The 13,782-nt window shown below is 42.5% G+C and overlaps 1 protein-coding gene across 2 annotated transcripts; it reads right to left on the bottom strand.

The window, feature by feature from the left end:
* Positions 1-1,544: 1,544 nt before the first annotated feature.
* On the bottom strand, positions 1,545-13,239 carry GPR65 (G protein-coupled receptor 65). 2 transcript variants are annotated; one of them, XM_061613238.1, is made up of 4 exons: positions 13,151-13,239; positions 11,838-11,962; positions 10,419-10,594; positions 1,545-3,442 (listed from the first exon to the last, which is right to left on the bottom strand). In XM_061613238.1, exon 4 carries the CDS (start codon positions 3,274-3,276, stop codon positions 2,242-2,244), a length of 1,035 nt encoding a protein of 344 aa, XP_061469222.1. In that variant the 5' UTR covers positions 3,277-3,442; positions 10,419-10,594; positions 11,838-11,962; positions 13,151-13,239; the 3' UTR covers positions 1,545-2,241. The 2 variants fall into 2 exon arrangements, with proteins under 2 accessions (XP_061469222.1, XP_061469221.1); XM_061613237.1 differs by lacking the exon at positions 10,419-10,594.
* Positions 13,240-13,782: the final 543 nt, after the last annotated feature.

Genomic DNA, 13,782 nt, shown 5'->3' with positions numbered 1-13,782 from the left:
CGAAAGGCGGCCTAGAAATAAAACGTAACATAACATAACATCTTGAGTACTGCATCTAGTTCTGGACACCACACTTTAAGAAGGATGCAGGTCAACTGGAACAAGTTTAGAGGAGGGCAACAAGGATGATCAGGAAACAAAGCCCTATGAGGAGAGACTGAAAGAACTGGGCATGTTTAGCCTGGAAAAGAGAAGACTGAGGAGAGATATGATAGCACTCTTCAAGTACTTGAAAGATTGTCACACAGAGGAGGGCCGGGATCTCTTCTCGATCATCCCAAAGTGCAGGACACGAAACAATGTTCTCAAGTTATAGGTAGCCAGATTTCGACTGAACATCAGGAAAAACTTCCTGTTAGAATGGTACAACAAGGGAACCAATGACCTAGGGAGGTGGTGGGCTCTCCAACACTGCAGCATTCAAGAGGCAGCTGGACAGCCACCTGATGGGTATACTTTAATTTGGATTCCTGCATTGAGCAGGGGGTTGACCTCAAAGGCCTTATATGCTGTTTTCAACTCTACAATTCTATGATTCTATTATCTTCCTGGCTTACAGAAATGATCGATTTTATTTATTTATTCTATTTCTATGTTGCCTTTTGGCCAAAAGGCCCTCAAGGCGGCTCACAAAAGAAAAAAATAAACACAAATATAAAATACACTTTTCAGTTGCTCAATCGGCAAGATCCCAAGACAAAGCAGGGCCTCCCCTTTTTGTTTTGGAAATAGAAGTGGAAACCTGCCTGGCTGTTCTTTGTCCTTGCAAGGTGCTCTTTGGCAGGATGTGAGTGGGGCCAGGCACCACCCACAGACACACACACTATGCTGCTGCTGCTGCTGCTAAGTTTAGAATAATGGTTGATTCTTTAGTCTGAACCAGCCTCTGGCTCGAGAGGATATAATTTTTTTGGAAAGACCTTCTCACTATGGTCATGATGCACCCTCAATGTGGGCAAAGTGCCATGTCCACATTTGGCATTCGGTGGGTCCACCTCTGCCCCTCACTACTCTCATTGCTGCCCATTCACTTGTTCTAGCACTTCTATGCACAATCTGCACCAGAGGAGGAGGGCAGGGCAAGCGGAGGCTCCTCCTCCTTCAGCTTTCCCTCATCACCGCTTGAATGCTCAAGAGAGGGCAGGTAAACAGGAGCAGCTGCAAGAAGGAGCAACAGGGCCATAGTTCAGTGGCAGAGTATCTGTTCTGCATGTAGAAGGTGCTAGGTTCAATCCCTGGTTTTTCCAGGTAGGACTGGGAATGTTCCTGGCTGAAACCCTGGAGTCCCATTGCTAGTCAGTGTAGACAACACTGACCTAGATGGACAAAGGGTCTAACTCAATATAAGGCAGCTTCCTATGTTCCTGTGTAACAGCAGAGCCAGGAAGCTCTGGGGGTCAGCACTGGGGGCCCTCCCAGGTTGTGGGCCTTAGCAAATGCCCAGTGATGCCAATTCTTGTAGGAAAGCACTGGTTTGTTTGTTTATTTTATTTAGAAAAGTTCTTTTATACACTGCCCTATCACAAAATATCAGGGTGGTGCACAGCAATATAAAACATTTAAAAACCACTAAAAGCAGTACAGAACAATCATTAAAATTACTGGCTACTCAAGAACATTTTAAACAACTATATAGGCTGGCTGACATAAAAAAAAGTCTGGTCAACTTCTGTGCATAGAATAGGAGGGGGCACTATCTTGTCCTTTGCTGAAGCAGCAAAATGTCTTTGGCTGTGCTTGTCCCTGACCATTGGCTACACTGCCAGGGGATGATGGGAGTTGGGGTCCAACAGCATCTGAAGTGCCACAGGTTTCCCACCCTTGTATCTCTGGTCTAGGAATGTAAGAATACAGCACTTTCCATTCCAACCTGTCTTCATCATAGTTACCACTGTTTCCGTTCTGCTACAGTTCGGTTTCTGCCAAATACTATGTTGCTTCACTGTCCGTTATTTAATTTAATTGATGCAATTATTTATGTAATTTATGTACATTACAAATTTAGTGCAATTAATGATGAATTATTTCCACACCATTCTTTTCAACGTAAAGGAAAGTCAAGACAATGTAAAAAAAAAGTCATTCATTACATATTTGTTGCAGGCTTTAAAAAAAACCAAGCATCTGTGAGTGAAAACTGATAGTATTCACTGGATTGGTTTCTGTTCCGGACTTGGGACAAAAACATGAACAGCAGAAATTTCTGTTTCTGTCAGAATTCTCCAACATCTTTACTCTGGTCTATAGGAATGATGTTGATTCTGGAACCTTCATGGCTCTATCCTGTGAACTACCGGATATGAAAACATTTTGTGAGGGTTGTGCATCCATTTGGCTTACTGATAAGCTACACTTGAGCATGTTCCAGATATCTGTTCTTCCAGTTTCAGTCACAAAGCAATAGAGGATTGGGTCAGCTATACAGTTTAAACTTGTCAATGCAGTTGTAATTCTGTAAGGCGTAAACATCTTGTTGGCAGCATCACAGTCACATGGCTCAATGATACTGCGAATTATTAGAACAACATGATATGGAGTGAAGCACAAAAAGAAAGTGACGACAATGCTCAGCAATAAGTGGTTGATTTTCTTCTTGTCACTATCTTGGGTTGCTTGATTATGCTTCACAGCTCGGTATATTTTCAGGTAGCAGAACACCATGATGGCCAAAGGGATTGCATATCCCACACACACACGGTAAATGTTCAACTGAGCTTGCCATTTTTCTAGAGGGTATGTATCATAACAGAAAGTATGGTTTGTGTGGTTTGCAGCTTCAGTACGTTCTTTAAATATTTCAGACTTATATAAAATCTGAGAGTTCGACACGATTTCAAAGACCCAAACAAAGATAGAGGTAAGCAAGGCAAATCTTCTGGTACGCAAATAATGGAACCTCAATGGGTGAACTACGGCAAAGTATCTGTCAATGGAAATGCAGGTGAGAAATCCTGAGCTGGTGTAATAATTCAGGTACTTAAGGAAAACACACAACGTGCAAAGTTCATTAGGAAGTGTCCAGTTGTCCATATTCTGAGCATAAAAAATCCAGAGAGGCAGGGTCAAAGTATATAGCAGGTCAGCTAAAGATAAATTTAGAAGATAGATGCCCAATTCATTTTTTTTCTTTATTTGACAGCAATATATGTAAAGAGCTGCAGAGTTGGCAGGAATACTGAGAATAATCAAAATGCTGTAGAGCCCAGGAAACAGTTGTTCATCTAGTACATGATTTATATTACATGAGGCATTCCATGGTGATTCATTACAAGTCATTGTTTCCAATGAAACTGGCTGGCAGGGATAGGATACCAAAGATTATGAGTTCTTCTTGCTTCCAAGTCCAGTTTCGTGTCACAGGAGAGCAGATAATAGGTTCATATGGTCCAAATTATTACCCTTCATCAAAATGCAAGTTCATTCTTTTTTATTTGTTTGCTTGCTGCAAGGGAAAAAAGATCCAATTAGATGGGTTATCCAAATGTTGTTTACGTCGGGCTGAGGGGAGTTAGATATGGCGGACCCCCAGCTAAGCCACCTGCCCTGGGCTAAGCTGGCATAAGTCCATCATCCTGGCTCAGTTGTGGCTAAGTCAGGACCCGGCTGACCCAGCCAGAGGTTCTCCGGAGCACAGCCTGGCAGAAGGGGAGTTGGCAGAAGGCCTGACAAAGGGGCATTCTGGGGACGTGTTGGGGACAGGCTGAGAGGGGACTTACACATTATCCAAGTCCCATTCAACTCCCTCCCATGGCCTTCTGTCCCAGTAGCCGGTACTCCAGGGAAAGGGGTGGCAGAAGAAAACATGTATTTTGTTCCCGTCAGCTGTGCCCTGCAAACACTCCCCTCTAAGAGGCCACCAAGCAACAGCTGGATGTGGCGGCCCCTTCTGCCAGCTCCACCTCTGCTGCCTTTGCTCCTGTTGGCCTCCTGCAAGGTGAGGTATGCTCTGGCCATTACTCTGATAAAGAAAATTGTCACCGAACCTCAAAGCAAACATAGTAAAGTGATGGAGTTTATTAAAGAACTACATTTGTCATTAAGAACATAAGAAGAGCCTGCTGGATCAGGCCAGTGGCCCATCTAGTCCAGCATCCTGTTCTCACAGTGGCCAACCAGGTGCCTGGGGGAAGCCTGCAAGCAGGACCTGAGCGCAAGAACACTCTCCCCTCCTGAGGCTTCCGGCAACTGGTTTTCAGAAGCATACTGCCTCTGACTAGGGTGGCAGAGCACAGCCATCATGGCTAGTAGCCATTGATAGCCCTGTCCTCCATGAATTGGTCTAATCTTCTTTTAAAGCCATCCAAGCTGGTGGCCATTACTGCATCTTGTGGGAGCAAATTCCATAGTTTAACTATGCGCTGAGTAAAGAAATACTTCCTTTTGTCTGTCCTGAATCTTCCAACATCCAGCTTCTTTGAATGTCCACGAGTTCTAGTATTATGAGAGAGGGAGAAGAACTTTTCTCTATCCACTTTCTCAATGCCATGCATAATTTTATACACTTCTATCATGTCTCCCCTGACCCGCCTTTTCTCTAAACTAAAAAGCCCCAAATGCTGCAACCTTTCCTCATAAGGGAGTCTCTGAACCTTTTCCAACTCTATAATATCCTTTTTGAGATGAGGTGACCAGAACTGTACATAGTATTCCAAATGCCGTCGCACCATAGATTTATACAACGGCATTATGATATCAGCTGTTTTATTTTCAATACCTTTCCTAATTATCGCTAGCATGGAATTTGCCTTTTTCACAGCTGCCGCACACTGGGTCGACATTTTCATCGTGCTGTCCACTACAACCCCGAGGTCTCTCTCCTGGTCGGTCACCGCCAGTTCAGACCCCATGAGCGTATATGTGAAATTAAGATTTTTTGCTCCAATATGCATAATTTTACACTTGTTTATATTGAATTGCATTTGCCATTTTTTCGCCCATTCACTCAGTTTGGAGAGGTCTTTTTGGAGCTCTTCGCAATCCCTTTTTGTTTTAACAACCCTGAACAATTTAGTGTCGTCAGCAAACTTGGCCACTTCACTGCTCACTCCTAATTCTAGGTCATTAATGAACAAGTTGAAAAGTACAGGTCCCAATACCGATCCTTGAGGGACTCCACTTTCTACAGCCCTCCATTGGGAGAACTGTCCGTTTATTCCTACTCTCTGCTTTCTGCTTCTTAACCAATTCCTTATCCACAAGAGGTCCTCTCCTCTTATTCCATGACTGCTAAGCTTCTTCAGAAGTCTTTGGTGAGGTACCTTGTCAAAAGCTTTTTGAAAGTCTAAGTACACATTCTGGGTGACGTCAGCTCCTCTCTTTCTCTTTCAAACTTCTGAAAGGAAGGAAAGCTGAACTATAAAAGACTAGCTAGAGGGAAAGTGTCTAGTTTTGAATAGTCTCCAAGGGAGAAAATAATCTATCACAGATTAGAACAGCTGCAAAGAAGTCCAAAGGGATGCCAACATGGTTAAATCTCAGTATGGCTTGCTGAAATAAAGAAAATAAAAAACCATAAACCATGGCAAACTCTGATAGGGTATGTAAAGAAAGAATGTGTGTAGCAAATTGCAGAAAGCAGGGACGCAAACATTTATTTAAATGTATTATGAGCAGGGCAATGAGACAGTAGGACAGTTACACAACAAACATATGAAAATATCTGAAGGACAGGGAGATTGCAGATTAGGCAGATGAATTCTTTGCATCAGTCTTTACTGTGGAAGATGTTGGAGAGATACCCAGGCCATAAAGATAACAGAGGATGATTGGAGCTAATAAAATTGCATACTAAAGGAAATGTAACTCAGTGATAAGAGCATATATTTCGCATGCAGAATGTCCTAGATTCAACCTCTGGCATCTCCAGGGCTGAAAATGTCCCTCATCTAAAACCATGGAGAGCCACCACCCATTAGGATATACAATACTAAACTAAATGGGCCAATGGTTTAACTCGATATAAAGCAGTTTCTTATACAACAAGTCTGACATTCATTTAAAAGTTCTTAATGAATTCAGATGTGAAATTGCTAGACTTTTAACAAAGATACACTTATTAGGAGTTTTAAAAAACATTTCCAGATCATGACACAATGGACTGGTTTGCACGTCATGCTAAGCAAAACCATAGCTTAGTACAAACATGTGAGTGTGCATCCTCCGGGAGAGGAAACAATGGCAGCTTTGCTCCTCCCCAGTCAATCTGCTGCTGTGCTATGCTGAATGAAGCCATGGTTTGGCTTGGTATGTTGTCAGAACCTGAGCTCATAGTTTAGATCTGGACAAACCATGACTCATAGGAATGGGCGGGGGAATCGATTCAATTTGCATTTACAGACAAACCTACCTACTGTAATTCACACTTTTCAAATCAACACATGAGCCAAAACACAGCCATCCTTTAAAATTTGCATTTTTCTGAATTTTGCAATGCAGTTCTCCAGACAAGTAATGTGTGTGTGTATGTATAGGCATACAAAAATGCATATATTTGTGAAACCAGCATGCAGAAATGCATAATATAATGGAAAACTATTTTGCAAAAATGTGTATATTAGGCAAAATGGCATACAAAATGGCATAGGAGAAATTTGCTCTACAATGTGCTGAATTTTCATGAGAACTTTTTTTTTTTAAATTGTAAACTTGTGGAAATGTGTAGAACTGCACTTAAGAGTGGAAAAATGAGAAGCTGAACATGACAGATTCCCCTATTCCTAGTCTGCAATAGGGATGGGGGAGAAATTAAATTTAGTTCGTGTTTAAAGCCAAATTAATCAAATTCATGATTTCTGAAACAATGTGAGAACTGAAACATAGCAATCCTTTGAAATTTGTACTTATCTGAATTTTATGATGCAGTTCTCCAACCGAGCCCTAATTACAAAATTACATACACTACAGGAAAGTGTGCACAAAAAATAACATACAAAATGCATTATATTAGGAGAAATTGCTTGCAAAAATGTGTACGTTAGTCAAAGCTGCATACAAAATTGCACTTATTAGGAGAAATTCACATTAAAATGCTAAAGAATTTTCATGAGGATTTTTTTAAAAAAACCCCACTAATTGCTGCAGAAATATGGAGAACTGAATTTAATGGAATTTAATGGAAATATGAGAAACTGAGAGAAGCAAAATTGACAGATCTTTCCATTCCTAGTCTGGAGAGAGTTAAACTATGAGCTCAGGTTTGAACCATATGACCGAGCTCATTGCACCACAGTACCAGAATGACAGCAGAGGTATTGGGATCCTGAGCTGCATACGATTTTATAGGTCAAAACCAGTGTTCTGACAGTAGCCAACCAGATACCTATGGGAAGGCCCCAAGCAGGACCTGAGCACAACAGTACTCTCCCCACGTAATTCCCAGCAACAGGTATTCAGGGGCATTCTGCCTCTGACAGTGGAGGTAGAACATAGCTATCATGGTTAGTGGCTGTTGATAGCCATTTATCCTCCATGAACTTATCTAATCCTCTTTGAAAGCCATTTAAGTTGGTAGCCATGACAGCTTATTATAGATGCAACTCACAAGACATTCAGCAACATTTCCTATCTAGTCAAGCCCAGTGGCACCATGTGCCACTGGTCCTGAAAGCGCAGCACCAGCTGACAGTAAGCTACTGGGCCCAATTCAAGTTAGAACTAGGATATTAAACCTCTAAATGGCTTGGGACCTTTGCCACCTTGGGCTCCTTTGGGAGGAAGGTGGGATATAAATTCAATAAATTATAATCATAAATAATAAGTGATCCCTCTCTCTCTCTCACTGTCTCTCTCTCTATGAATGCACAGGTATTTGCATCCACGTGTCTGCATTTTCACGTATGTGGGTCCATTTTCTACTCAGAGATGTCACTTCTAGAGACCAGAGGGAGGACTGCAACCTGAAGACCTCATATGTATGTGTGTGTGTGTGAGAGAGAGAGAGAGAAGGGGGGAAAGATCTGTCAGTTTTGGTTCTCAGTTTCTTATTTTTCCAATCTTAAATTCAGTTTTCTCCACATTTTTTGCAGCAATTTGTGATTTTTTTTAAAAAAAATCCTCATGAAGATTCTTCAGGATTTTAGTGTGAATTTCTCCTAATAAACACAGTTTGAAGGAGGTTTTGACTAATATACACATTTTGCAAGCAATTTGTCATCATATAATGTTCGGTATTATAAAAATACCAGAGAGAAATAGGAACTAATTTGGTTGGTCCTATTTCTTAGCAGAGATGTAAAAACACAAGCAGTAGAGTGAGAATGTAACCAGCCCCACCTTTCTCTATATAAATAACAACAGACACAATCTTCTTAGGTAAAAGATAAAAAACATTTACTCATGACCTTCTCATATGTTAGAAACATAGGCTGTAGCTTAGATGAAAGAAAATAAAAGTCTCAGTCCATTTTTGGTGTTTGGTATTAATGCTCAGCAGAGAACATCATTTGCCATGCGGCCTCTCTCTATGGTAGATAGATCAGCAATGGAGAATATTCAAAAAATCCTCTAGGACAAAGGAAGGAGGAAACCAGGTAACTAACCCCACCCATAACATCATGGTGAACAGGTACATGGCATATTTCCCAAATATCCCCCCCCAAGTGAACGTGCAACATTTGCCTATTCCAACATATAATGCATTTTGTAGGTTATTTTCACTTATATATCCTGTCATGGCCCCTTTGGAGAACTCCTCGGAGGAAGAGGCAGTGGCACCGGACCCAGAAGAAGGAACAAGTGGAGTCCCTTACGACGCAACTCCAGCTCTTCCCCAGCTGGAGAATGTCCAGGTCCCGGCTGAAGCCTTTCAAGCAGATTCAGGGGATTAACAGGAGGCTCCCCTCCCCGCTGCAGAGCGAAGACGCCAGCGAGTATGGCAGCAATGGAGGAGGAGGCCGAGCTGTTTAAGAACAAGCAGCTCTGAGGAGGTGGGAGACTTATCACCTGCACCTGCCTAGGAAGTGGGGTTTAAAAGGCAGTTTGTGACTGCAGCAGACTGCTGACTACAATGTCGGTCGTGGCCTCGGTGTGAGACCCAGCTTCTAAACCCAGAACCTTGGACTGAACCCTTGGCTTCCTGAACCCAGCTCTCCCTCCTTGACGAACACGGTTGGATCCTGCTTCTGGTACGTTTGTTCAGAGACGTTCCTTTCCCCGCCGGCTCCTGTTATCTGCCTACCCTTGGCAGATTTATGACCCAGCTAACTGCCAGCTAATTAGTTATGGCCCAGCTATCAGCCCTCCATTTTTATGCACATTTTTCTCTTATGCATTTTTGTAAACATTGGTTGGTGAACTGCACTGCAAAATATGAATAAGTGTAAATTTTGAAGGATGGCTGTGTTTCAGTTCTCATATTGTTTTGGAACATGTGAATTTGATAGATTCAGGAGTATACATGCATTTGCAGACACACTAATGACAAAGGCATTTTCCAAAAGAGAAAATAAGGACCGGTGGTTTTTTTGTTTTTGTTTTTTTTACCGGGGACAGATTCTAGAAAATGGGGATAGTTACAACATGTAGTCACAATCTTTTACAAAGCTGTTCTTGAAAGAGTATTCTTTTTAATTAACCAATCTATTGGATGCTAGCTGCTCTCCATTGTGTCCCAAAACAGTTTAATACAGGGACTCACCAATTTATTTTTATTTTATTTTATTTAATTAAGCTTATATACCGCCCGACTAGCAACAGCTCTCTGGGCGGTGAACATTAAAAATACAATAAAAATAACACAAAACTGTACACAAAACTGTACTGTCTAAAATCAAAATATAATAATTTACAATTAACAGGAATTAAAATGCCTCAGAGAAGAGAAAGGTTTTAACCTGGCGCCGAAAAGATGATAGTGTCGGCGCCAGGCGCACCTCCTCGGGGAGACCATTCCATAGTTCGGGGGCCACCACTGAGAAGGCCCTAGATCTTGTCACCACTCTCCGGGCTTCCCTATGAGTCGGAACCCGGAGGAGGGCCTTCGTAGTAGACCGTAGTGTACGGGCCGGTTCATATTGGGAGAGGCGTTCCGACAGATATCGTGGTCCCGCGCCGTATAAGGCTTTATAGGTAAGTACCAACACTTTGAATCTGGCCCGGAAGCATATTGGAAGCCAGTGCAAACGGGCTAGCACAGATGTTATATGCTCAGACCGCTTAGTTCTTGTTAGCAGTCTGGCTGCCGCATTTTGCACTAGCTGTAGCTTCCGAATCGTCTTCAAAGGTAGCCCTACGTAAAGCGCATTGCAGTAGTCCAGACGCGAGGTTACCATAGCATGTACCACTGATGAGAGGTCCTCCTTACTCAGATAGGGACGTAGCTGGGCTACCAACCGAAGTTGGTAGAACGCATTCCAGGCCACCGAGGCTACATGAGCCTCAAGTGTGAGGGAAGAGTCTAAGATGACTCCCAGACTACGCACCTGTTCCTTTAGGGGGAGTGTAACCCCATCCAGGACAGGGTATATATCCACCATCCGATCAGAGAAACCATCCACCAACAGCATCTCAGTCTTGTCAGGATTGAGTCTCAGTTTGTTAGTTCCCATCCAGTCCATTGTCGCAGCCAGGCAACGGTTCATCACGTCGACTGCCTCACCTGAAGAAGATGTAAAGGAGAAGTAGAGCTGCGTGTCATCAGCATACTGATGACAACGCACTCCAAAACTCCTGATGACCGCCCCCAGCGGCTTCATATAAATGTTAAAAAGCATGGGAGACAGAACCGAACCCTGCGGGACCCCACATTGGAGAACCCACGGTGTCGAGCAATGTTCCCCAAGCACTATCTTCTGGAGACAACCCGCTAAGTAGGAGCGGAACCACTGCCAAGCAGTGCCTCCAACTCCCAATTCCGCAAGCCTCTCCAGAAGGATACCATGGTCAATGGTATCAAAAGCCGCTGAGAGGTCTCTCTCCCGACATAGGTCATCAAACAGGGCGACCAAGGCCGTCTCAGTGCCAAAACCAGGCCTGAACCCCGATTGAAATGGATCTAGATAATCGGTTTCATCCAATAGCGCCTGGAGCTGGTCAGCAACCACACGTTCCAGGATCTTGCCCAGGAACAGAACATTGGCTACTGGTCTGTAGCTGCTGACATCCTCTGGGTCCAAGGAAGGTTTTTTCAGGAGTGGTCTCACTGCCGCCTCTTTCAGACAGCCAGGGACCACTCCCTCTCGTAAAGAGGCATTAATCACTTCCTTGGCCCAGCCAACTGTTCCTTCCTTGCTAGTTTTAATTAGCCAAGAGGGGCAAGGATCCAGTACCGAAGTGGTCGCACGAACCTGTCCAAGCACCTTGTCCACGTCCTCGAGCTGAACCAACTGAAACTCATCCAACAAAACATGACAAGACTGTGCTCTGGACACCTCAGTAGGATTAACTGCTATTAAATAGGAGTCTAAGTCCCGGCGGATGCCACTAACTAACCCATATCAACAGCCCAGAAAAGAGTCCAGTTAGCACATTCACTAATGTTGACTCTCACTCCTGGCAGCTGGCCAGTCTATCCATACCGCACTCCACAGCTGGGTCCCAGACCACCAATTATAGATTACCAATCTGTTTGTTTGTATGTTGTTTTTAAAAATCACTATTCCAGACAAGGCAATGTAAAAAATGACATTTTTTAAAAAAACACTATCCAGTTTGTAATAGTCTTGTGTCATTAGCTGTCAAGAGGGAACCTCTTGTGTCACTTTTTGGCCAATTATATCAGACAAGTCAGCCTTTAGACATAGCATGAAGCCTGTACTTCTCGTTAAAAACCCTCGGGAGGCTATATTTAGTACCAATACAAGAGATTTCTCTGTCAGTACCTTCTAAGCACTAGGACTTACCTCGCATGCCTTGTGATCCTGCTCTGCTATTTTTTCTCCTTTAGACACTTCACCTTCAGAAGACAATGTGCTCTGATTAGAACCTATTCTCATAAAGGGACAGGAAATTGCAGCAGAATTCTATTCTGAGGAAATAAAAAAAAAGAGGAAACCACTTCACAAATACCAGTGGTGATGGGAGGAAACTTCTCTGCCGCCTGGGCTATCTGGAGCTTACATCTTTTCACTTTAATACCAATTTTACAAGGAAAGAGGCCAGATGTTTCAATGAGTCTTCGTCCATCAAAGATGCCACTAAAAATATTGTAGGTTTCACTTGCACAGGTTAGGCTCTACAATGGAAGTACTGTTTTCATCTTTGAAGAAAAAAATATAGGTTTGTCCCTATCCATGATGATTAAAAATAAAAACCCCAAACCACCTACATTTGCCACTGATCAGGCTTGTCTTGTCAATATGTTCACTCAGACTTTCAACCAACCTTTTTCTCAGAAAGGATTATTGCATAGCTGGTTGACAAATGAACACAATATAACACAAAATTAAAATCAGTGGGTTCAACCATATCTAATTTTGTGTTGTGACTGTGGCTTTTACCTTTGTGATGACTGCTGAGTAAGAGGAATGTATTTTTTCCCAAAACAGAAAAAGAAAAAATAGAACATCCTAATAATTTGTTGCTTTGCATGAGACTGTCTCATTTCTGTTTAACAGAAGCTAGCACAATTTCACTGAACACTGCATATTACATGAAAGCAGAAGCCACTGCTTGCTGTCTTTTCCATGCATCTAAATTTGGAACTGAGATATGAAACTCTGAACTTCAGAGTGGGTTATCAAAAAGGTTTATCAATGGTTGTTAGTCTAGTGAGACCTGCAACAAAATGTTGCAACTTGGAGGGTTCCCAGAACATTCAATCCTTTTTCCAGTTTTTATTTTCTTCCAGCAGTCTGTAATATTTGCAAGAGTTGAAATGAACTCTAAACACTGTTTAGAAGGAACAAACTTTATTCAACAGTGTGTTGCTGCAGAACCCAGAGCTCTACTTTCGTTTTCCTACTGGTCCCACCCCCAACTGGTTCCCCACACAACTGCTTCTAATTCACTTGAGTTCCTACTCACATTACATCTCCCTTTTTTTAAAAAAAGAAAAAGATAGAAACTACTGTCTGTATCGAATTGGTTTTCTGATCACTTTGCCTCTTGATGTAGTAACAGGTAACTCAGAGTCCAAAATCTTCTCTGGTATATCACCGGCACTTTGTGCTACAGCTGTTCCACTTTTGTTGTCTTGAGACTCTGATAGGTCTACCTCTGATGGAGGTGCAGTTGCAGTCTCAGTAGTCTCATCCATGTTTGGTTCACAACTTGGAGTGCTTTGAAGATCTCTTCTGTTCCTTTGCTAGACAGCTAAATCATCAGTCTGAACCAAATACGATCTTGGAGTCATGTTTTGTCCAGTCACTCTCACTGGTTTCCACACTCCATCTTGCCGAACATTAACAGAATCACCAACCTGCAAAGGTGGTAAAGGCTTTGAACCTTTGTCAAAGTAAAGCTTCTGTTTTTCTTGTCTTCTCTTCAGATGTGTCTGTATGTCACCTTTTACCTGCTGAGGTAGTAACAATGGTGCTGAGGTAGGCAACCTGGTTCTTAAACGTCTCCCCATTAAAAGTTGTGCAGGTGAGGCTGTATCTACTGTAGGCGTATTTCTGTAATCCAATAAACTAAGATAAGGATCTGTGTTATTCAGACTAGATTTCTTAAGAATCCTCTTTACTGTTTGGATCGCTCTTTCTGCCATTCCATTTGATTGAGGAAATAATGGACTGGATGTTGTGTGAACAAAGTCCCAATCTTTGGCACACATTTTAAAGTCTCTAGAGCAAAATTGAGGGCCATTATTACTGACAGCCTCTTCAGGTATACCATGTCTTGCAAATA

Source organism: Rhineura floridana, chromosome 2 (genome assembly GCF_030035675.1).
Source record: "Rhineura floridana isolate rRhiFlo1 chromosome 2, rRhiFlo1.hap2, whole genome shotgun sequence".
NCBI lineage: Eukaryota > Metazoa > Chordata > Lepidosauria > Squamata > Rhineuridae > Rhineura > Rhineura floridana.
This window is presented reverse-complemented; position numbering and strand designations above follow the sequence as displayed.